We start from the raw sequence: 23048 nt of genomic DNA on the forward strand, positions 1-23048 counted from the left end.
GCAAAATGATAAAACAGGGAACTCCACATCAAATAGGCATTTGTCCACATCGATTGGATATTAAAAATAAATACCAATTGAAAGTAAAAGTAATTGTGTGGACTGAATTTAATATTATTGAATAACATATTTATAAATTTATTTAAACAGGAGGAAAAACATATTTGTGTTTGAAATCCTCACCTTCTCCCTCATTTAATTAGTCTTTGATCATGTGACATGTAATCAAGCCTTTTTGCAGACCTTTGCATACACATCAACCCCATCTGAGTTCAGCATGTCATCAGACACCCTACGTTTCTTTTTCACCTGGCCGTACTCCACTTGGACTTCTTCAACTTTCTCCTTTTGTAGTTTCCGCCTTCTGCCCTTAACATCAGCCTGTTTTCTGTCATTTTCCTCCACTACAAAAGAGCAAGAATAATGCAAGTAAGTCTGTTGATCATGTTTGAATTGCTTCAATTTTCAAAAAGAACAAAGTGTTCCATTTTTAAATAAGAAATAAATGTATTGCCTTTGTTTTTGTTTTTCTTTCTCTTGGCACAGCAGATTGCAAACATGACTAATAGGATAATCAGTAGAGTTCCAAGTCCACCAGCTATTATAGCCCACGGCTCTGTTTAAACGTAAAAACAATTAGAAATGGATCGATAGGATTTATGCACTGGATAAAAAGGAAATAAATCTCAATATGAAATCCACAGAATTAAAGTAGAAAATTTAACTTATTACTGTACAAAGGTAGGTCAATCAATTAGATTTGATTTATAGATGTATTTGTGATAAATTGTGGATTTAAATGTAACTCTTTACCCATGAAAAATTTAATGAATAAAGGGAATGATTCATCACACAGGGTTTGATTTTCTTTAGGTACCCATCTAGGTATTTGTGTCCCATTCACAGAGCAGTTTATAAATATGAAGCCTACAAGCAAAGAAAGACAATAGATTTAATGATTACAAATTTTGAATTAATCATAGTGTATCAACATCTTTAAACTCACCACAGGTTGATAATTGTATTTTTTTGAAAGAAACACTGACTTGGTTCCTGACTGAGCAGACCAGATGTCCTGAGATGCTTTGCTTCAGAACGATGATGTTAGACTCATTATTTCCAGAGAGAAGCTCAGAGTCTGTCAGTGTGTGTCCATTCAATGTCCATCCGTACTGAGGACTGTCTCCTCCCTCCGAGAGACAGGACACCTTCATCTGTCCCTGAGACAAACATTCAGGGACCAGCTGGGCAGAGGACACAGGAGCTGAGAGAGAAGTTTTTTTTTCACATTTATTAATAATAAAGTGGAAACTTTTTAATCTTTGTGTTTTTCTAGTTTGAAGATGCAAACAATAACACAGTATTTTGATTGAAGCAGAAAAGGTGAAAAATACATATCACTGTATGATTAAGCTTGTTTTATACGTGTAAAAATATCACAAGCCTAAGCCTAACTACGAACAGTTCGTACCTCACCCTAACCTTAACCAAATTGATACCTTAGCCTTATTCCTAGCTGTTAGATAAACAGCATGTGAGGATCAACCGAAATGTCATGACTCTGTAAAAATTTTCTGACTCCAAGGTTAAAATTTAAACTGGTCCTCATTCTTATTCTAAAACGGGAGCATTCACACAAAATAATATGTGGTGGTGCTTTTTCGCAAATCTACAGGATGAAATAGGCAGAACTAAAAGTATCAGTGAAGGCATTAATTTAGTATCTATTAAGTTAGAATACTATTAAAAGTGCATAAATACTCATATAACCAGTTTTATGTTTGCCTGAGATAGAAAAAACTGAAATCAGTTTACAGCTATTCCAAAAGGGCTTTCGGGAGAGACAAATATAAATGTATATTTATATATTTATATTGAAAACAATAACAATATTTTAATAGAATCAGAAAATGTGAAAATACATATCACTGTTCGATTAAGCTCTTTTTAATACATGTAAAAATAATACAAGCCTAAGCCTAACCATGCTTATATTAATGGGGACAGTGGCAAAAGCTAAGACAATCCCCCTTCCTGTCAGCTGAGATAAAATCTCTTGCGCTGGTTTAACTATGTGACCTTGACACATGAAAACCATATTAGCTAAAAGTGAACTTTTGTTTATTCCATGTAGAGTTTAAGTAAATTACAAAAACTAATATACTTATCACTGTTAAATTAAGCATTTGTGTTGATGTACAGTAATATTGTTAGAGCTTTATAAATCCATTTAATTTAATCTGAAAGAAGGAAGAAATCACCTATAGCAATCAACTGAAGAGTGTGTGTCTTCAAACTTTTTCCATCTGAATTAAAGGTTTCCATTGTATAATTACCACTGTCATTTCTGATTACATTCATTATGCGTAATGTACCATTCCTGGGGAAAAAAGGAGATCTGTTCTTGAGAAGAAATGGCAAAGAATGACTCTCTCCACCCGAAAGAATTATTGTTCCTTTCAATTTTAATCTATATCTAGGTGTTTCTGAGGCATTATTCATCAGCTGGATAAGGACTGTTCCTCCCAAAGGTACAAGACACAGAGCTCCATCTTCTCTGCCATCACAGGTAGTTTCTGCACCTGCAAGGATACAAAATAAAAACAGAAACTGTAATTGCCTAAACTTTACGAACTTGTCAAAAAGAAAGACAAAAATGATTGTAATATTTCTTGTTCTGAAAAGACAGGTCACAGGGTTACTTTGCCCTGAATGAAATGACGTAATTTCCCTCTGGGATTATCAAAGTATTTCTGATTCTGATCTGATGATTCTCTGGAACTCTACTGTCTGAGTTTTCCTGTTTGCCTCTTAAATTTCAGGAGCTTAAACAGAGGGCTTTTAAATCTTTACCTCACAGTGGCTACAGACCGTGCAATATATGATCGAAAAGTATCTAAAATCTTCACAAGTATCAAGCTGAAGAGAATTTCTTCTAAAAATTTATGTTTGTGGATATTGATATTTCTTCGACAAATTAGGTATCCCTTTAGATAAAATGTTTCAGGATAGCTTATGACCCATCTGTAAAGAATTCTGTAAGATTTGTTTGCCTTAGGTAGAAAGCATTAAAGGGGCAACATTAGTTGACGTTGCAGGGTGAACTGCATAGATGACTGAAAAGATGAAAAAACAGGGACACAACAAAAAGAACTTTTCTTAATCTAAATAGATACAGCACATTTTGCATGTTTTTCTTTTTCTTTCTTCACCTGGGACCAAGGCTTTTAGGATATAAATTTTGAACATTGAAAGCATTTACTTCCGTAGTTAAATAAAGATGACCCAATTGACAGGCTGATCATTTCTTATAGCAACATTTTAGATCACTCCAAACTAGAATTTTGGGGGGCAAAAAGTTGAGAAAGCAAACAAATTTGTTTAGCTTCAGCTTAGTCTCCAAAAGATGAATAATTCAGATGCATAATACAACAGTCACTAAATCTTATAGAGAGCAGACAAAACTACATACACAAGAAGCACTATGACGGATACTCTAAATTCATTTATGCATTTCGATTCATGGTAGTTCCAGTTACAAGTCGGATAAATTTCTATTTGTCTTAAGGCAATTCTCAACTTAAACTACTTCTTGATTTTATTCAATGAAAGTGTTGGAAAAAATGTGAAAGTATTTTAGATTATAATTTTTTTTTATCAAACTATATTAAAATAAATTACCAACTCACCCTTAGATACCTCCATTAGCACCAGTAACAATCCAACAGCAGCTTTTAGTAGTTTAAACCAGCTAACCATTTTTTAAATGTCTTTTTATGCTGCTTAACCTGAGTAAAGGAAGCACTAAAGGTGTGAAAAGGGAAGTGTTGACAGTCTATGAGAGTCTTGACCGAAGAAAAAAGCCACAGCTACATTTTCCACTGCAGATAAACATACGGTACCATAACAACAAGAAGTAGCATTTCACAACTTTACTGTGAGCCTTGTCACATATTCAAACAACACAATTTGCACAGTGACACAACAACGTATCAGTTTAAACCTTGAACTAAAAAACAACAATGCTGTAAGCAAAGAAACGTTTACAAATTATAACTTTTAACAAACCCAAATGCCAAGTTGATTTGTAACTTCTAAAGTAAATATCTATTAGCTATTAAGGTGTCTGGTTGGGTTGCCTTTGTGTTTCTTGCTTGCCCTGTGATGGGGTGGAGACCTGTTCAGGATTTCAAGAGTCAGAGCTGTTTCTCAGCTCAATGTTGAGACTTCTCCTATTTTTTTTTTTTTTTTTTTGAAAAGTCAGTATTTAGAAAGGCCAGGAATTAACATAATAACATTAAAATCTGTTTCAGGTTAATCTATGTTTTGTTTTGTAAAAAATGTGAGGATGTTTTCCTTAGAGTTATGGGCCATAGCAATGAACTCTATTTGTTTATAGGTGCTAACTTACTACTGCTGTCATGATTAGGGGAGGACCAAAATGCAGAATGACAGAGCAATAAATTATCTTGGTGGTTCTTTAATAAACAATTCAAAGCTTTGAAAAACAACAGAGGACACAGGAGCAAGGCAAAACAATAAATAAAGGCACACAGCAGATGTAAACCACTGGGAGAACTTTAAGCTAGGGTACAAGGAACAAACAGTGGGAACCAACAAGAAGTGGAAAAAGGAGAGGAGCTTAACCCCCAAATCCTACACCATCCGTCACCGCTCCACCCGCTGCGATCCAGACTGCCTTCGCAAAGCAAAGCCAGCAGCCTACAGCCTCCGCTGTTCCTCCTGTCTTGCTCCGCGCAGACTTCTTTGGAGTTTGAGGATAACATGTGCAATAATATGTTTGATTTAATTTGACACATTAAAAAGAATCCCCATCAGCATCAAGCATATGTGCAGTTTCTGCCCAAATATTTTCTTTTTGTTGTGGATTTTTGGAACAGGGATAAAAAGATCATACAAAATTATTTTTTATTTACTGTTTGTTCTCTACATCCAGGCCTGTGATAAGACATTTCTTTTGACTGGATGTGATTAAACTTTTATGTTCTTGGTTATAAAATAAATATTTTGATGGAAGAGAAACTGCCTTAGTTTTTGGGAATATATAAGAATTATACTCTAATTTGTAGTTACCAATCCATAGTTATTATGTTTTAATTTGACAAACAGGATCTACTCGCCGTTCATTTTCCTGTTTGGTGTGATTGCAATTGCGAATATTGACCTGACAGGACCGGAGCATAGCAAAAAATAGCTTGGCTCTATATTTATAGAGAGCTATATATAGCTCTCATTGCTATATATAGCTCTCTATAAATTAGGTTAACATGGTAGAAAAGTATTCCATCAGGTGAGGAAAACTTTGAGAAGGGTGAACCCATGGAAGGCCCCAGGGCCTGATAACATACCAAGGCGGGTGTATAGGGAGTGTGCAGATCAGCTGGCTGGTGTCCTCACAGACATTTTTAACACCTCGCTGGACCAATCTGTTGTGCCAATACGCTTAAAGTCTGCCATCATTATTCCAGCCCCAAAGAAGCCTCAGGTCACCTCATTAAATGATTACTGGCCTGTAGCACTGACTCTCATCATGATGATGTGCTTCAAAAAGCTGGTTCAAGAACATATCGTCTCCAGTCTGCCACCAACATTCAACCCGTTCAAGTTCGCCTACCGACAGAACCGCTCCACTGAGGACGCCAACTCTGCTGCTCTCCACCTGAGCCTGGCGCACCTGGAGGAGAAGAACACTCCTGTACTGATGCTGTTTCTGGACTTAAGTTCAGCTTTCAACATCATCATCCCACAGCATCTGATGGGAAACCAGAACAGCTGGGATTCAATACTTCAATTCAACCCTCTGCAATTGGCTGCAAGACTTCCTCACAAACAGACCTCAGTCAGGCCGTGTCAGTCAGAACACCTCTGATGTCATCACCCTAAGCACAGGCTCCCCTAAGGGCTGCGTCCTGGGCCCCTACTATTCACCCTGATAACAAACGACTGCATCCCCAGGTTCACCATCAATCACATCGTGAAGTCTGCTGACAACACCACGGTGGTGGGCCTCATCAGTGATGACATCGACCAGAACTACAGAGAGGGGGTGGAGCAGCTGGTGGACTGGTGAAAAGATAACAGCCTGATCCTGAACATGGAGAAGACGAAGGAGATCATCTTGGACTTCAGAAAGAACCTGCCAAACCACGCTTCACTGGTCATCAACAGCTCAGTTGTAGGGGTGGTCAACAGCACCAAATTCCTCAGGGTGCACATCACAGACACCTGCAATGTAAACACCACCTCACTGGTCAAAAGGGCATAAAAGCGCTTGGACTTCCTGCGGTCGATGAGGAGAGATCACCTGCCCCCCACCCATCCTCACCACCTTCTACAGAAGTGTTGGGTTTTAATCCAGAGAAATGTGAGTTTAAAAGATTAAAAGGAAATAATCAACACAGAGACAGGGTTTTTGACGTCAGCCTCTGCAGAAGCAGAGAAAAGGTGTTGGCTCAGAAACCAGCACCTTCTCACACAGATCCCTTCATAGCAAAGCCTTTTATTAACAGTTTACAACATCATAGGGCGGGCCTTAAACAGAAGACCCAGTAATGATTATCTGGGAGGATGCAGGTAATAAGATAGTGTGAATTGACCATCTGGCTGGATGGAAGTCACACAACCGTGTGATTCTGCCTCATGACCTACTGGAGGTCATAAAAGTTTATGACCCTTCTGGTTTAATCACAGGATAGAAATGTAGCATCTTCTTTCTTTCAATGTTTCATATGTCCACACAATAATTTTATAATTATCACTCTAACATTTCCCTCCTCTTATACATAAAAACATCAGCATCTTTCAATTCATATTGTATTCATAGGAGTAGGAATATGAGTACAAACATAACAGTCTGTTTAGTTCAAATCTTCAGCAACGCGCTTGGAATGCTGCTTGGAATGACTTGCTGTGGATCCATCAAAAATCATCCTGCTCTTCCTTTGTTTCAGACAGTCAGTTTGAGCTCCTAGGAACACCGGTCACAGTCATCACCGGGCAGCAAAACCACTTTGGTTTTTCAGATCTTCGCCAGTCCGTCCAAGGAAACACCCACTAACCAGACTCTAAAAGACTGGGTTAGGTTGGTTTCTTCACCAGCGTTGAGACGATTGGTCCTAAAAAAACCAAACCCCTTTGAAGCTGGACTTCACCACAGATCTATACCTTAGTTGTGGGGTCCCTATGAAAGTAACTGGGCTTTTTTGCTGAGGAAAATTTTTGAATCAGTTTACAATGACTCTGGTGGATCCAAGTGTTTCTCTCCTGGATCTTCAAGGTGGTGGGGGTTGTTAGTTGCACTATGTAGGGTCCTTCCCACCTCGGAGCTTCCCAAATCTTCCCTTTGATGATTTTAATCAGCTCTCGGTCTCCAGGCTTCAGGCCTTCCTGTGGGGAAACAAAAAGGAGCTCTGGGCATATTACATGTTCTTTGAACAGTTCCGTATTTGAACAGTTTCAGAATTCACTGAGTTAATGGGTCAATGTTCTTTTTCTTTTTCAGCCCATGGCTGTCCTTCCCATAAAAGTAGAACAAAAAGGTCTCCCATTGACTATTTCAAAAGAGGCCAAACCATCAGATGTTGGAACAATCCTCATGAGCAATTCCACCAACTGCAAACATCCTGGCCATGGCCCTCCTGTTTCTGCCATGAATTTTCTCAATCTATTTTTAGTTTCTCCATGAAATCTCTCCACTAGTCCTGCACTCTGTGGATGGTAGGAACAGTGATGTTTCAAAGTTATGTTTAAATGTTTAGACATTAGTGATATCACTTCATTCACAAAATGTGTTCCATTATCACTTTGTAAGATTTTTTGGATACCATGCTCAGTTATGATATGTTTACACAACGCTTTTGCTACTGTCAGTGCATTGACATGTTTTTTGGAAACAATTTCTACCCATTTAGAAAAATTGTTCACTAGGACTAGGCAGTACTTGTACTGTCCACTTGGAGTCAGCTCAATGTAGTCCATGCTAATTATTTCAACTTGAGCTGTACCTCTTGGCACCTGTCCTCACTTAGTTTTCTGATTTGCTTGTGAATTGTATTCACAACATGTGAGACATGCAAAAATTTTAAAAGCAGTAGTAGTTACACACTTGTGTGTGTAACTATACCATATTCATCATAACTCCTCCCTGTTTGAGACATGATAATTTCATGGATCAAAATAGCTGCTGGTTTTTGTCAGAATCAGAATCAGAAATAGTTTAATAATCCCAGAGGGAAATTAATTTTGTTACACGCTCAAGTTACAGTTTTCTCTTTATACACACACATCCAACTACACAATATAATAAAAACAAAAATAAGAATATGGGGGAACTGTTGTTTACACGGGTCCTCTTTAACCCTTAAAAGTAAGACACTACAGGTATGAGCGTATCACCATGAGAATGTAACAACACAAAGGTCATATAACTTGCTTAACCGCCAACTGTTTGGATGCACGGTTTTTGATAAGTTTACAAAGCTAAGACAGTTGCTGAGAAAAGTTCCACATTCTGCACCGCGAACCGCTGTCTGCTTCTCTGACATAGCTATTAGTGTGTCATAAAAAAAAACTTAAGAAAAGCTGAGTTTCTTTTTTTTTTTTTTATAATGTGGAATCTAAGCCCTGCAGTCATTGCACAACTCCAAAAAGATACCCTTGTAGCTTTTCCCCCTCCTCCGAAATAACATGGCCCAAACAACAAACTTATTTCTGCACCTACTAAAATTTGTATAACTAGTTTATACTTTCCTTTGCTTCACATTCTAGCAGATATTGTTTTATCCTTGGCCTGTATTAGGAACTATTTCAGCTAAATCTATTGTTGTCAACAGTCTTGCATCAATTCTTCTTGTATACCACAATGCATTTGAAATATCTTTGAAATCATTTTCATCAAATTGTGATAGCAAAGAATGCTGAGTTATTTTAACAAATGCTAAATCTTGTACCCAAGCTTCTGTATTGGACAGAATTTTATAAGGCTGCTTCCATAGTTCTGTGTTATGGCTATATAGCCAGCCTGGTTTGTGTGGTGCGGACATAGATAGAAATCAGATGCACCTTCTGCAGCTTCTAAACGCAGGCATCTGTCTCTCCACTGTGCTTCACTGGTCTTAACCAATGACAAATGATTTACCCATGATAAGCAGTACATTCCTTACATGTGTGTAATAACAGTAACTGCTGCTAAGAACCCCCATCTATGTACATAATTTGTGTAGCCATTATAGTAATGTCTTGTTTCCGAAACTGTTTTGCACAAATTCAAAGTTTTCTACTGTTCAACTAACAGACTTTCATCCAGTGGATCTGACAATGTGCTTCTAGCATAGTGTATATAGACACAAGTAGATTTTGTTGAAACGCTATTTATATGTTCCACACATTCGGCCTTCATGCCCCCCTGTTTGGGAAAAATTGCTTAATTTTCCCATCAATTCCCATCCTAGCAAATTAATGTGGTGAGTTGGTGATACCACCACAAAAACATAGAACCTTGCAATCTTGTTCCTGTTTGAAGGTTTTCTATTTTTAAAGGTATTCCATTTGACCTTTTGCTGATTGTACAAAAACTAGCATTTTAGATGGTTTTAGTCCTACATTATCTTGAATGCAAATTTTACAGGCTCCTGAATTGCATATAGGTTTAACTGCTTGTCTAATAATTGTTAAAACTATTCATGTTTTTGCCTTTAATGCATTTAATATCCCCCATGCTTCATACACATCTACTATTTTAATGTCTCCCCAATTTGCTCAAACACCTATTCACACTCAGATGACTTCCCCTGTGGAGTCTTTCTTCCTGGTCCCCCATTTGCTCAAACACCTATTGTGTTTTCTACGTGACCCCTTGTTTTTCCCCTGTGACCACCGGCCCCTCCCTTGAGCCCAGTTATGGTCCAAACTTTGCTTCATAGCTGTTTCTATGTTTTAGCTTGCACAATCCACTTATTTAAACCCCCTTACATTTTTTTTTATTCCCTGTATGTAGCTTGCATGACTAAAATCATTTTCTTGTGGGTTTATTAATTTTAAATTTTGGTTCCGAAATTATAGTTTTGGAGACCCTGCAGACGCATTAGGAAGGCTGTCAATAAGAACAATGCTGCAGTCATCGCTCCACCGACATCCCCCCTGCGCGCTTATGCAGATTTAAGCTGTCTCCCTCTAAACTGTGTTTCATTAGTTTTTGGACACACAAACAACTTAAAAGACCCACAAACATAACTTTAAAGACAGAAACACATAATATTAAAACCAGACAAACGCAACATTAGATCTATTTATTTAGGTTTTCATCATATCTGCTTTGTGCATGTATCATACACTAACTTCCACTCCTACAAGTATTTTAAATTACTTGGATCAATCTGACACAAATTTTACATCCCCTTTATGGTCTTCTCTATACTCTTCCCTGAACCCATCCTTTTTAATTCTTTTACCCCCCTGACTCACTTTAGTTCTATTATTTTATCATTTAGTTCTTATTATTTTATCTTGGAATAGAGGTGTCCCTCAAACCCATATTTTTTTCCAAACTATATATTTAAGTGATTATTATTATTATTATTATTATTATTTTTTTTTTTGTTGGATCCTGCACTTCTACAACTTCTAATCGTAGATTCTAAATTATCTCTAATTTATTTTGACCTTATCCCATTTTAAAGAATTTAGTCCAGTACAAACATCTAGGGTATTCTACGCACTGGATGTTTATTCAGCAGGACAGCACCCAAACACTGTTGTGGTAATTTCTTCTTCTACCTTTTCAGGTGAGAAATTCTTGCATCTGCATCCACAAGAGTTGTACTGTATTAACCCCTGCTGTTTTAATATGAAACAACAGAACCTGAAAGGTTCGATTGTTTCCTGACACACTCCCACACAGTCACACACACACCTATTCTAAGGCCTAAGATATTTTTTTTTATTTTAACCAACATAGACAAAAAAAAACATTTATCGTGTACACTTTGGAGTCTCCAGCTCCAGGCCCTCGCACGCACCGGATACCCAGATCCCAGATCTGTCAACAAAACTTGGTTTTGGCAAATATCCCTGCTGCAGCTGCAAACCTTACTATCTCGAGAACAACACAGAGTCCCAGACTCAAATGCACAGAATATCCAGATCCCAGATCTGTCAACAAAACTTGGTTTCGTGAAATATCCTAGCGACTACAACTAGTTATAGCTTTCACACAGAGGGTCCCAGACCCAAACGCACAGAATACCGATCCCAGATCTCTCACAACAAACCCTGTTTGTCAAATATTCTAGCGACTACATCTAGTTATAGCTTTCACATGGTCCCAGACCAACTTTTGATCAAAAGCTTTAGGCCTACCCTTTCTGTGCAGATCAGTCCTCAGCTTGAGTCGTCACCAGGATGTCCAGGGCAGGGCTGGACCAACCTATTGGCTCCGTCCGGCAAAGGGTGGACGGCTGTCTACAGTTTCTTGGCCTTGGTCCCGCACGGTCCTGGACAATTGGATCTTGACTCCCGGAGTTTCGGCACCAAAAATGTTGGGTTTTAATCCAGAGAAATGTGAGTTTAAGAGATTAAAAGGAAATAATCAACACAGAGACAGGGTTTTTGACGTCAGCCTCTGCAGAAGCGGAGAAAAGGTGTTGGCTCAGAAACCAGCACCTTCTCACACAGATCCCTTCATAGCAAAGCCTTTTATTAACAGTTTACAACATCATAGGATGGGCCTTAAACAGAAGACCCAGTAATGATTATCTGGGAGGATGCAGGTAATAAGATAGTGTGAATTGACCATCTGGCTGGATGGAAGTCACACAACCGTGTGATTCTGCCTCATGACCTACTGGAGGTCATAAAAGTTTATGACTCTTCTGGTTGAATCACAGGATAGAAATGTAGCATCTTCTTTCTTTCAATGTTTCATATGTCCACACAATAATTTTATAATTATCACTCTAACAAGAAGCACCATAGAGAGCGTTCTGACCAGCTGTCTCACTGTGTGGTGTGGAGGCTGCAGTGACTCAGACTGGAAGAAGGTGGGAAGAGTAGTAAGAAGAGCATAGAAGATCATTGGGGCTCCTCTTTTCTCCATTAAAGACATTTCATCCCAGCGCTGCGTGTCCCAAGCCCATAATATCATAAATGACCCCTCACACCCCCATCATGGACTGTTCTCCCTGCTGCCGTAAGAGACTTTGAATCTTCCGATGCAGGTCCAGCAGATTCCAGAACAGTTTCTTCCCCACTGCCATTAGACTGCTGAATGTTATGTAAAAGTGGTTATAAAAAAAGAGAATGTTAGAACTGTAACTATACAGTCATATGTTTAAATTACTGTTTTTCATTACAATCTTTTTATCACTCCTGCTTACCTTATCAAGGCAGCACTTAAAAAAATTAATTGTGTAAAAAATGACAAAATACAATCTGTCTAAATCTAAGTATTAACAATACAGCATTGTAGCAGGTCAGCAAACATACATTCATCTAACCCAGTTAGAGGGGAGGGCTTTGCTTCGACAAAGAGTCAGAAAAACAAAATGAGGGATCCCTATCGTGCGATCAAAGGAGGTGGAGCAACAACACTGGAAAAACACAGGGAGGTTGTGAATCTTACAAAATGGTGGCTATTATCATGTGACCAAAAGGGGAGGACTGGACTACAAATGTGGGTGTACCTTAGGTTATGAAATGAGCAAAATGATAAAGTGGAGGGGTGGACTGCAAATATCAAGACAAAGGGTTTTTAGACTTAGAAAATCCTAGATGTGGTTGCACGAGATTTAAATTGACTTACAATACTCTGTTTGCTCGAATACACCAACCTCACAAAAAAGGAAACAGGAAATCAAGATGAAAGAAATGCATAAACTCACTCACAGCCAGTCACACCACATTCATTCACACTATGAAACCAGGGCTCAGAGTAAAACTCTTTTAAAGTAACCATTAACTAAAATAAGTTTTCAAATGAGGGGGAGGGGCAGCTTTCGGTATCAGCTCGGTCAAGTCCACAACCAGCCGTTTCCAGAACCAGGTCGGCTCACAGGGAGATTTGAATCAGTGTGATGCAAGCATCAAGGAAATTTGATTGGCTTTAATCGATGTAGTAACTTGTAGTAACAAAAGTTAGGTTCAGAGAACCATGAAAACTGTTGTCTATATACTTCAAACAATCTCACTTAATTCCTTAAAAGTTTAAAAAACAATCCACTGGACTTGGTTTGAAGGTTTGAAGATGTTTCACTTTTGAGCTTTCTCAATTCAAATGTCTGGATCCGCAGTGAGTTTGAGGATTTATATAGAGAAGGCCTTGTATTGCTTGGAAACATACAAATTTAAACCGACGAGCGGGTCGTTTGGTTCCATTATTAGCCTGTAATATCTGAAACATGTCTATGATTCCGAAGGTCTGTTGTTAAAGGGGGGGATTGTCGTTAAAGGGGGGGTTGTCTCCTATAATACCTGAAACCTGTCTATATCTCTAGGTATTACAGAAGACAACCCCCTCTTTAACGACCGACTTTCAGAATGGCTGTTACATTATGGGTTATTCTGAGAATTATGCTTTGTGAAGTCCTGCCTCCTGCACTGTGATTGGCCAGATCTGGTGGGAGTAACCAGCAGTTTACCAGACTGAATTACTCTCAGTATAAATCAGTTTGGCTCGTCAAGCTATCTTGCCACAAGTTTTTGCTCCCTCTTGATTTCTTATATTTTGCATGTTTGTTAAAATTAAACTGAATGAATGAATCGGAATGTATTACAATTTGACAAACAACAATAAATTAATCAACCTAATACACACAAAAGAGACTAGTTAACATCAACCAAACCAAACATCAATTTCCAAACTAACTAAATTCACCTGAACGTAAGTAGAAACAAAACCCTCCACCAAATAAATCTGTCGGTATATAAAGCCAGAGAAGTGACAAAGGAAAAGTCCGATCATATCCAGAATTCAAACTTCTGAAAGCACTTTGAATATAAAATTATTATATACTGTTTGTTAAATGATAAGTGTTTTAAATTAAGCGTAATTTGATTGAAAGAACAAATGTCTCATCATCGGGATTTGCTCTGTGATCAGAGGAAATGCTACTTGGCGCAGAAAAGTGGTGAAAATTGGAAGTTCAGTTTAATATAATACAACTATGTGAATAGTTCCGTCTGAAATGAATGAAAATAGTTGTTTTAATGGTTATTGAGTCAGATATGTGGCGGTAATGTTTGGTTTATCTAAAGGTTTTTATCTGTTACTGTGTAAATGAGTTTGGCTGTAATTTAAGAAAATATTCTAATAGATCTGCAGAGTCGGAACTATAAATATGATAGGAGTATATTTTTTTAATTGTTGTTTTGCACAATATGCTTAACTAAGTATTTTTTGTTGTTGAATATTAGAGATTTTGCAGATATATTTTGTAGATACATTGTTTAGATTTACTTATATATTTCTAAACCTTTTATAGAATAGAATGGAAAATCCCTTCATTGTCCCACAATGGGCAGATTTACAGCAGCAGAAAGATTATTGAAAATGGTCACACAAATGTGGACCTTAGAAAAATGTATAACAATAATATAATAGGGAAGAGTTAAAATATCAAAAATAAAATTCTGTAAAGTGTTTTAACAATATAAAACTGGAGAATTAATAACCAATATGCAGCTATGGACATTTTTACAGTAATGGATATTTGAAAATAGCAGCAACATCAGAGATGTGCAAAATGACAGCAGCATGTTATTTAACTGACTAAGGTTTCTATCATTACATTTGATTTTATTTGTTCCTGCTACCGGTGGTTGAAACCTTTATTCCACTCTGGATTCTTGTGAGTGTAGTCTTTGTTCACTTTAACTTTTTTTAAAATAAATAAATAAACAAACAGTTTTGAAAACCTCTGTATTCATTATTTTCCTGCTTTGTGTGTCAACTTTCACGGTTGCTAAGCAACAGAGCATACGGCGGTAAAACCCGCCGAAGGGTGGACCTGTTCGAATTTACAGCCAAAACTCTTCCGGCCTCCTTACTTTCAAGGACTTCGAAGGATCAAGTCTAGGTAGACCGCGTCCTTGGAGGATGCGTCCTAGGTTTTCGAACAGAGCCTCTGATTAAGAACAGGGCTGCCCGCACTGACGCGGCTCAGGGATTACGTCACACGGAGCGTCGTGCGTAGTGAAATCAGGACATTTCCTCACTTTCAACACATCCAACTGCTCTCGCGAATTTCAATTAAGTCATCTCAAAACCTAGAATAACTGTTGTTGATTGCAGGTGTGTAAAATAGTTCCCATTGATTTTGCTTGTAAAGCGGAGAGAATTGCCCTAGGCTTATCGCACCGTGACGTCACTGCCTGAAGATGTCAGGAGTGAGGTGTTACTATATTTGGGCAAAAATGGCCGCTCCCAGACTCAGTGATTGCAATAAAAAAATAATTTTTATTTTTTTTATTAATTAATGCAAAATTCATTAACTCACCGCAAACGTATTCATTTTCGGTATAGATAATGATCCATTGATTTTTCCCTGCTGATCACACTTTTCCTTTACTGTAAATTCTTTGAATAATTCAAACTTATTTTTCATACCCCCTCTCCCTCTAATTGCACTTAAATTATATTAGTCGAGTAACCTTCCTGTTAAACTTTTTTTTACAACACTCACAGACAAAAAATATATATGTATATATATCTACATATATATGCAATTATATACATATATACAGATATATACATGTATATACACACACACACACATATATATATATATATATATATATATATATATGTATATATATACATATATATAAGAGGAGCTCCAGTTTTATAGATACAGGTTTATAAGTGGATTTTCATATATATTTATTTATTTCGATTCCTTTCTAACTTCCAGGCAACATCTTTATGGGTTTTTTTTTTTATTTTTTTATTTGAGATGGAAAGAATACAATAAGAACTAAATGCTCAAATGAAAAGAATAAATAAAATAGTCTTTATTTTATAATCAGTAATTGTACATTTCATTTTTGGATAATCATCAAAACTTTTCCCTGAGTGGGGTGCTCATGGGAAAAGAAAAGGTTACACAAGTCAAAAAAGGTTGGGAAACAAAAAAAATGTCTTCTCTACTCTTTCACAGAACCCCAGCAATTAATCTTAAATTTTTTTTTAATGAATGTTCATTTTATTGGATGAACATAAATAATATTATCATGATTACATAATTTGTAACTGAAAAAGCATTTTTGAAAAAAAATGTCTCGGTTTTAACAGCATGCACAGGGTTGAAAAGTAGTTTGAAGACAAAATTATCCTTAACAATTAATCAAACAAGCCTTTCTTAGTTTCCAGAAATGATATTTATTTATAAAAATGACATAAAAAAAGAGTATAGGATATGATACATACATATAAATTTTTCTTTGTTCTTAAAGTTGAGAGGGCGGGTCTTTGCAAAAATGTGGAAGAATCCTCCCCTATACCTTTATTAATGACCCATTTTATCACTCATTACATTAAAAATATGATAAATAAAATTTGACCCAGAAGCCAAACATGTAATAAATCTTTAGCTATTTATTTATTTTTAAATAACTCTTTACCATGCTAAACAAAAAATGAAAACAGGAAAACATAATTTTAAAGCTAAATAATAACAATAGCAACCTGTAAAACTTCCAAGAAAAAATCAGAATGTCTGTGAACTGTTTTTACTGTAATATGTAGATATATTTGAAAAGTGAATTGTATAAAATTCTGGTGGTTCAAAACCACGTTGGGGGTAGATGAGCTGCCAGTGTGGGTCCTTAGGCAAGATCCATCACGGTAATGCCTTGTAACATTGTGTCTACTTTGTAAATCGCTTAAGCATCTGCACAATGTATAAAAACAAACATAAAATTGCAGTATAGTTATTTCTAATTGGCTAAAGTTAGGCACTTCTTAGAATTTGTCTTATTTTTTATTAAGTGCTGGATAAGGACATTTTTACATTTATCAAGAGATTAAAGCATAAAAAAATACAAAACTGTTTATTTTTCAGACATTTTGGAGAATTTTTTATATAAAACTGAGCTCAAAAGTTATCTTGAAATGATAACAATTAATCATCAGCCAAATGTTCAGTTATTTCAAAGTCATCAGGAATCTCGTTTTTGTGTGGTTTGTTTAAATCTTCCTTGTATTTTTTCTCCTTCCATGTGAAATAGAGGCCAATTCCACCACATGAAAGAATGGCTGCAACAAACATCAAAGCACATCTCATCACGGAGGAATCTGTTCAGACATAAGAAAATGTCCAAAAAGTTATTTCAATCTGAAAAACTCACAAAGAGCAAAGAGAAAAAGATGCAATTAGAAGAGTTTATTGATACAATAGTTTGAACTTTGGCGCTCAGGCCTCGGCAGGAAACATAAACGCTGATTTATACTTTAATGCAGATAAACTGATGTATGAGAATAAGGATATTCCCCCCGGGCCTGAAACTGGTGGTGGAGTTTAGATAGATGAAGTTTGGTTAATCCATAGAGGCTGGTATACAGGGTGATGCTTGAGTTAGATGTCACTGAATGAACAAAGTTTGCATAAACTGTCCATGAAGAGCAAGCATGAAGCGACTGTGGAGAGAAAAAACTCCCCTTTGGGAAAAAATCTCTGGCAGAACCAGGCTCAACGTGGCGGTCTTCTGCCGGACCGTTTAAAGTGACAGGGAACTCCATGAAAATCTGGAGGGAGTACACACTGGAGGTGAGGTTGAAGGAGCATCGAGGAGGAGTCGGATGAGCTTACTACAATGGTGGAGAAGGGGATGGAGGTGGGTTGTCTGAATCAAAGTCCGACATAGGAGCGATGGATCTTGCGCTTGTTGAAGAGCAGGCCTAGAGATGATTTGGAGTGGCTTTAAGTAGAGTGCTGGAAGATGATTGGGCATTGAGGAAAGTGGCTTGAAGCGGGTTGGCTGCGTCGGAGGCGGATCAGCCTCAGATTGAATGGAAGTAATCAGAGTTTCTTCAGTTGAATTTCCGCCTTAGCTTCATGTTAGCATCATGACAACAATAAAATTCATGTGATACTGTAATTATATACTAAATATATGGCAGAAGTCTTGGTAAGATAGCATTTAAGAGCTCCTATGTGTAAAAGCACTTAAGCAATCAATTAGTGAAATTTTCATATATAATGTTTGTATATTACTATTATCTTTATAAACTTATATTTAAAGGAAATATTTTAATGAATTTGTGTTTATTTTTTCCCGCCTTTACAAGCAGATATTATTTGCTCTTTTGAGACACTGCTAATGTTATTAAAACAAAGCTTCTTTTTTGTTTTGCTTTTGTATTTTTTACATTTCTCATATACTTACTGAAAATAGAAGGACCAAATCTCATGAATTAAGTTATTTTGGTTAAACCTTTCATTTGTCCGTTAACATTTGCCTGTTTTCTATCATTTTCCTCCACTACAAAAGAGCAAGAAGTAATGCATGAGGTAAGTCCGTTGACGATAAAAGGTTTGTTTCAATTTTCAAAAACATAAAGTTTTACATTTGCAAATAAGTAATAAATATATTGCCTTTGTTTTTGTTTTTCTTACTCTTGGCCCAGCAGATTGAAGATCTGACTAATAGGATAATCAGCAGAGCTCCAAGTGCACCAGCTAAAAACAATTAGAAATGGATCGATAGGGTTTATAAACTGGATAAAAAGTAAATTGCTCAAAATATTAAATCCAGAGCATTCAAGTAGAAACTTTAGGTTATTACTGTACCAAGGTAAATCTATCCATTATATCTGATTTGGAGATGTATTCATGATAAATTGTGGGTTTAAATGTAACTCCTTACCCATGACAGGTTTAATGATTAAAGGCTTGCCTGTGGAAGGGAATGATTCATCACACAAGGTTTGATTTTCTTTAGGTACCCATGTAGACATGAGTGTCCCATTCACAGAGCAGTTTATAAATATGAAGCCTACAAGCAAAGAAAGACAATAGATTTAATGATTACAAATATTATTTTGAATTAATCATAGTGTATTCAAAATGTTTGAACTCACCACAGGTAGATAATTGTATTTGTTTGAAAGAAACACTGACTTGGTTTCTGACTGAGCAGACCAGATGTCCTGAGATGCTTTCCTTCAGAACGATGATGTTAGACTCATTATTTCCAGAGAGAAGCTCAGAGTCTGTCAGTGTGTGTCCATTCAATGTCCATCCGTACTGAGGACTGTCGCCTCCCTCTGAGAGACAGGACACCTTCATCTGTCCCTGAGACAAACATTCAGGGACCAGCTGGGCAGAGGACACAGGAGCTGGGAGAAAAGATGTTGTTTTTTTCACATTTGTTAATAATAAAGAGGAAGCTTTTAATCCTTTGTGTTTTGCTAGTTTGAAGATGAAAACAATAACAATATTTTGATAGAATCAGAAAATGTGAAAATACATATCACTGTTAGCTTAAGCTCTTTTTAATACATGTAAAAATAATACAAGCCTAAGCCTAACCATGCTTATATTAATGGGGACAGTGGCAACAGCTAAGACAATCCCCCTTCCTGTCAGCTGAAATAAAATCACATGCACTGGTTAAACTATGTGACCTTGACACATACAAGCCGTATAAGCTAAAAGTGAACTTTTTTTACTCCATGTAAATTTGAACTAAATTACAAAATTGATATACTTATCACTGTTAAATTAAGCATTTTTGTTCATGTAATAATATAAGATCTTGATAAATCAAAATAATTTAATCTGAAAGAAGGAAGAAATCACCTATAGCAATCAACTGAAGAGTGTGTGTCTTCAAACTTTTTCCATCTGAATTAAAGGTTTCCATTGTATAATTACCACTGTCATTTCTGATGACATTCATTATTTGTAATGTACCATTACTGGGAAAAAAAAGATATCTGTTCTTGAGAAGAAATGTCAAAGAACGATCTCCACGATCTCCACTCGAAAGAATTATTGCTCCTTTCAATTTTAATCTATATCTAGGTGTTCCTGAGGCATTATTTATCAGCTGGATGAGGACTGTTCCTCCCAAAGGTGCAAAACACAGAGCTCCATCTTCTCTGCCATCACAGGTAGTTTCTGCACCTGCAATGATGCAGAAACAAAACAGAAACTGTAATTGCCTAAACTTTACGAACTTGTCAAAAAGAAAGACAACAAAAATGATTGTAATATTTCTTGTTCTGAAAAGACAGGTCACAGGGTTACTTTGCCCTGAGTGACTCTCTGGAACTCTACTGTCTGAGTTTTCCTCTTAAATTTCAGGAGCTTAAACAGAGAAATTTAAAATCTTTACTTCACAATGGCTACAGATCATGCAATATTTGATCAAAAAGTATCTAAAACATTAATAAGTATCAAGCTGAAGATGATTTCTTCTACAATGTTATGTTTGTGGATATTGATATTTCTTGGACAAATTAGGTATCCCTTTAGATAAAATGTTTCAGGTTAGGTTAACTCCATTTTGTAAAGAATTCTGTAAGATTTGTTTTCTTTATGTAGAAAACATTAAAGGGGCACCATTAGTTGAGGTTGCAGGGTGAACTGCATAGATGACTGAGAAGATGAAAAAACAGGAACACAACAAAAAGAAGGAAAAAAAAAGATATAAACTCTTTATAAACTCTTTTTAATCTAAATAGATACACCATATTTTGCATGTTTTTCTTTTTCTTTCTTTACCTGCAACCAAGGCTTTTAGGATATACATTTTGATCATTGAAAGCATTTACTTCCGCAGTTAAATAAAGATGACCCAATTGACAGGCTGATCATTGCTAAAAGCAACATTTTACATCAGTCCAAACTAGAGTTTTTGGGGGCAAAAAGTTGAGAAAGTAAACAAATGTGTTTAGCTTCAGCTTAGTCTCCAAAAGATGAATAACAACAGTCACTAAATCTTATAGAGAGATTAGACACAACTGCATACACACGAAGCCATATGGCAGATACTCTAAATTAATCTATGCATCTAAATTCACTGTAGTTCAGAGTACAATTCAGATAAATTTCTATTTGTCTTGAGGCAATTCTCAACTTAAACTACTTCTTGATTATATCCAATTGTAGTGTTGAAAAAAAATATTTTAGATTATCAATTTTTATATAATAAAATAAATTACCAACTCACCCATTGTAGTGTTGAAAAAAAATATTTTAGATTATCAATTTTTATATAATAAAATAAATTACCAACTCACCCTTAGATAAGTCCAGTAGCACCAGTAACAACCCAACAGCAGCTTTTAGTAGTTTAAACCAGCTAACAGGCTCCATTTTTTAAAAATGTCATCTGATTCTGCCTGGCCTGAGTAAAAGAAGCACTAAACGTGTGAAAATTGAAGTATTAATAGACTATGAGAGTCTTGACCACAGCAGAACCACAGCTACATTTTCCAGTGCAGTTGATAAAAACATGTGATAACAACAACAAGTAGCATTTCACAGTTTGACTGTGAGCCTTGGTAAATATTCAAACAACACAATTGGCGCAGTGATACAACAACTTATCAGTTTAAAGCAGAGAAACGTTTACAAATGATAACTTTTAACAAATCCAAATGCTAGGTTGATTTGTAATTTCTAAAGTAAATATCTATTAGCTATTAGGTGTCTGGTTGGGTTGCCTTTGTGTTTCTTGCTTGCCTTGTAATGGAGACTGTAATTATAAAATTATTGTGTGGACATATTAAACATTAAAAGAAAGAAGATGCTACATTTCTATCCTGTGATTCAACCAGAAGGGTCATAAACTTATATGACCTCCTTCCAGTAGGTCATGAGGCAGAATCACACGGTTGTGTGACTTCCATCCAACCAGATGGTCATCTTATGACCTGCATCCTCCCAGATAATCATTACTGGGTCTTCTGTTTAAGGCCCGCCCTATGATGTTGTAAACTGTTAATAAAAGGCTTTGCTATGAAAGGATCTGTGTGAGAAGGTGCTGGTTTCTGAGCCAACACCTTTTCTCCGCTTCTGCAGAGGCTGACGTCAAAAACCCTGTCTATGTGTTGATTATTTCCTCTTAATCTTTTAAACTCACATTTCTCTGGATTAAAACCCAACAGAGACCTGCTCAGGATTTCTACGGAGCGATATTTGTGCCTTCGGTTTGAGCGAGCAGGAACCAATCCGAGCGCGCAGTGAGACAACACGCGTCTGTTCAAAACCTGTCCAGCGCAAGCTCAACTCTATAATATCAGTTCCATCTCTGCGAGTGCTCGGATCCCTCTCTGCTCGCGCTCAACCTGCTCTCTCCGCGCTCAACACCAGCTGTGCGCTCGACTCTGTGTCTGCGCTTACGAATTCATAAATGTATGTAAATATGTATGGGGCCAAAATTGTTGCTTTATTTTTTACAAATGTGTGGTGGAGAGTTGTATATCTGTATCTCGATTTGTGCGTGTGCAGGGGGATTTGAAAATGTGTAAATGCAAACAACTGATTTGGGATTGAAACAAATATATCATACTGTCTGCTGACTGAATGATTGTGTTTAAATTAATATAACGCTGAACTACAATCAGAGCAAATTAAACTTCTAAATGGAATAATTTCTTCAATCCATTCTAAGGCCAATATGATCACAAACCTTTCTCCTTTGGAGGCTGAATTTATGGAGTGATTTTTCTGCCAAAACCTTCATGTTGCATGTTGTACACACTCACACACATACTGTAAAGCATATTGCAAATGCATAAAGCATGTTTCACACAAACAAATCGTATCACTCACAAATAAACATGTTGCACTCAAATGAATGTTATTGTTCACAAATAAATCTAATATCACACACAAATAAAACTTTTTCTCAAACTGACCTTAAATGTTGCACAAACAGAGAAAGTGGTTTTACAAACCGGACTCTAACATTGCACTGAAAATATAATTTGTAAATTGTGCGTGAGTACAAAACGATCTCTGCTCGCATACGAAACAGCCTCTCCTCGCATACAAGACAATTCTTCACACTCCAAAATTCACGTGATA

The 23048-nt window shown here is 36.6% G+C and overlaps 1 protein-coding gene across 1 annotated transcript; it reads right to left on the bottom strand.

Moving 5' to 3' along the window:
* Positions 1-754: 754 nt before the first annotated feature.
* LOC119777938 (immunoglobulin superfamily member 10-like) lies at positions 755-19959 on the bottom strand (the record flags this gene model as incomplete). The annotated part of the gene is made up of 7 exons (XM_038276948.1): positions 755-927; positions 1007-1264; positions 2262-2380; positions 2536-2582; positions 5963-6084; positions 19091-19348; positions 19812-19959. Coding segments are annotated over 7 exons (1125 nt in total), but the record flags the coding sequence as incomplete, so codon positions are not given.
* Between the last annotated feature and the right edge of the window lie 3089 nt (positions 19960-23048).

Source organism: Cyprinodon tularosa, unplaced genomic scaffold, assembly GCF_016077235.1.
Source record: "Cyprinodon tularosa strain WSP-4 unplaced genomic scaffold, ASM1607723v1 ctg129, whole genome shotgun sequence".
NCBI classification, from domain to species: domain Eukaryota; kingdom Metazoa; phylum Chordata; class Actinopteri; order Cyprinodontiformes; family Cyprinodontidae; genus Cyprinodon; species Cyprinodon tularosa.